A 1,836-nucleotide genomic window follows, 5' to 3' on the forward strand; every position below is an offset into this window, starting at 1 on the left:
CATACTACTGTTTTGGGTCTTTTTTTCACAGGTAATGTGGAACACGGCTGTCCACTCTGAATTCATGCACGATCATGTTGATTACGGTTTTCAAAGTTGTGAGGGTAAATTCAACTGGCGGTAAGTGTTAATGCTCAGAGGGTTCAATTACAAATGTGAATATTTTTCTCTCATAACTAAGAGCCATAAACGTTTGTGGGGGTGGATGAGGGGATTATGGAGGTTAAGATATACATCACATAAAATTTACCATTTTTACTGTTTTTAAGTATACAAGTGAGTGGCATTAAGTACATTCACACTGTTGTGCAGTCATTACCACTATATTGTTTGCAACTATCACCACTATTCATTTCCAGAAATTCCAATCAGAAGCTCTATCCATTAAATAATAACTCTTCATTCCCCTCTCCCCCCAGCCCCTGGGTACCTCTATTCTACTTTCTGTCTCTATGAATTTGCCAGTTCTAGGTACTTCTAGGTACTTCATATAAGTGCAATTATACAATATTTATTCCTTTGTGTCTGGTTTATTTCAATTAGCGTAATGTTTTCAAGGTTCATCCATTTTGCACGTATAACGTCATTCCTTTTTAAGGCAGGATACTATTCCATCGCATGGATATACCACATTTTCTTTATCCATTCATTCATTAGTGAACTTTTGGGTTGTTTCTACCTTTTGGTTATTGTGAACAATGCCGCTATGAACACTGGTATACAAGTATCTGTTCAATTCTCTGCTTCTGGGCCAGGTGCAGTGACTCACACCTGTAATCCTAGCACTCTGGGAGGCCGAGGCGAGAGGATCCTTTGAGCTCAGGGGTTCAAGACCAGCCTGAGCAAGAGCGAGACCCTGTCTCTACTATAAATAGAAAGAAATTAGCCAAACAACTAAAAATAGAAAAAAAAAATTAGCCGGGCATGCTGGCACGTCAGTCCCAGCTACTCGGGAGAAAGATTGCCTGAGCCCAGGAGTTTGAGGTTGCAGTGAGTTATGATGACGCCACTGCACTCTAGCCCAGGTAACAGAGCAAGACTCTGTCTCAAAAAAAAAAAAAATTTAAAAATCTCTGCTTCCAATTTTTGGGGGTCTCTACCTAGGAGTGGAATTGCTGGGTCATATGGCAATCCTGTGTTTAACTTTTTAAGGAACTGCCATAAATCTTTTGAAGCCATCAAATTTTCCAGAAGTTTTAGCAAATTCATTTATTCAACACATATTAAGTGGCCACCACATCCTAGGCACTGTGCAGAGGCATTTCTCCTTGCCTTCCTGTGCAGAAAGAGGAAGCCGACCGAGCATCCCCCACTGAGTGGAATAAGGGTTCTACATGTGGGGAGGCAGATGGACAGGGGGAGGGATGGCTGTTTTCAGAGACATTCACTCACTGCTGTTCTTGTTGGCAATCTGTGATCCTCTGCTCAGGGGTGTTCAGGGACAGACGTCCTTGTTACTAACTGAAAGAGGAAAATCCTGTTTCTAAGAACTGACTCAGGTTTCATTGCAGTGTCATTAAGGAAAAGCGAGATGCCTACGTGAGCCGCCTGAACACCATATATCAAAACAATCTAACCAAGGTGAGTATGCAGGGTTCTGAACTTTGAGAAGGAGCTGCTCTCTGCTAGAGTACCCTAGACTTTTAACCTTTGGCTAGAGCTCTTGTTGTTTCTATTATTTCATTGTGATTAACGATTATGAAGTTAACCTGTCAGAGCAGAAGCCTTTGACCCATTCAGAGGTAGACCAGGCCTCACCTGATGGCTGCATCTTGAGTGGGCCTGGCCTGCCACTTAGATTCAGAAATCACACCCACTGGTGGCTCACACCTGTAA

The 1,836-nt window shown here is 42.3% G+C and overlaps 1 protein-coding gene across 1 annotated transcript in view; it reads left to right on the top strand.

The window, feature by feature from the left end:
- GSR (glutathione reductase) overlaps window positions 1–1,836 on the top strand; it is a 54,667-nt gene that overhangs the window by 21,054 nt on the left and 31,777 nt on the right. The window contains exons 3-4 of the mRNA XM_012648555.1: window positions 32–120; window positions 1,512–1,581. Of these exons, the coding sequence (XP_012504009.1) occupies window positions 32–120; window positions 1,512–1,581 (159 nt within the window). The remainder of the gene's footprint in view (window positions 1–31; window positions 121–1,511; window positions 1,582–1,836) is intronic.

The sequence above is a fragment of the Propithecus coquereli genome, unplaced genomic scaffold (assembly GCF_000956105.1).
Source record: "Propithecus coquereli isolate 6110/MARCELLA unplaced genomic scaffold, Pcoq_1.0 Scaffold29, whole genome shotgun sequence".
Taxonomy (NCBI): Eukaryota; Metazoa; Chordata; class Mammalia; order Primates; family Indriidae; genus Propithecus; species Propithecus coquereli.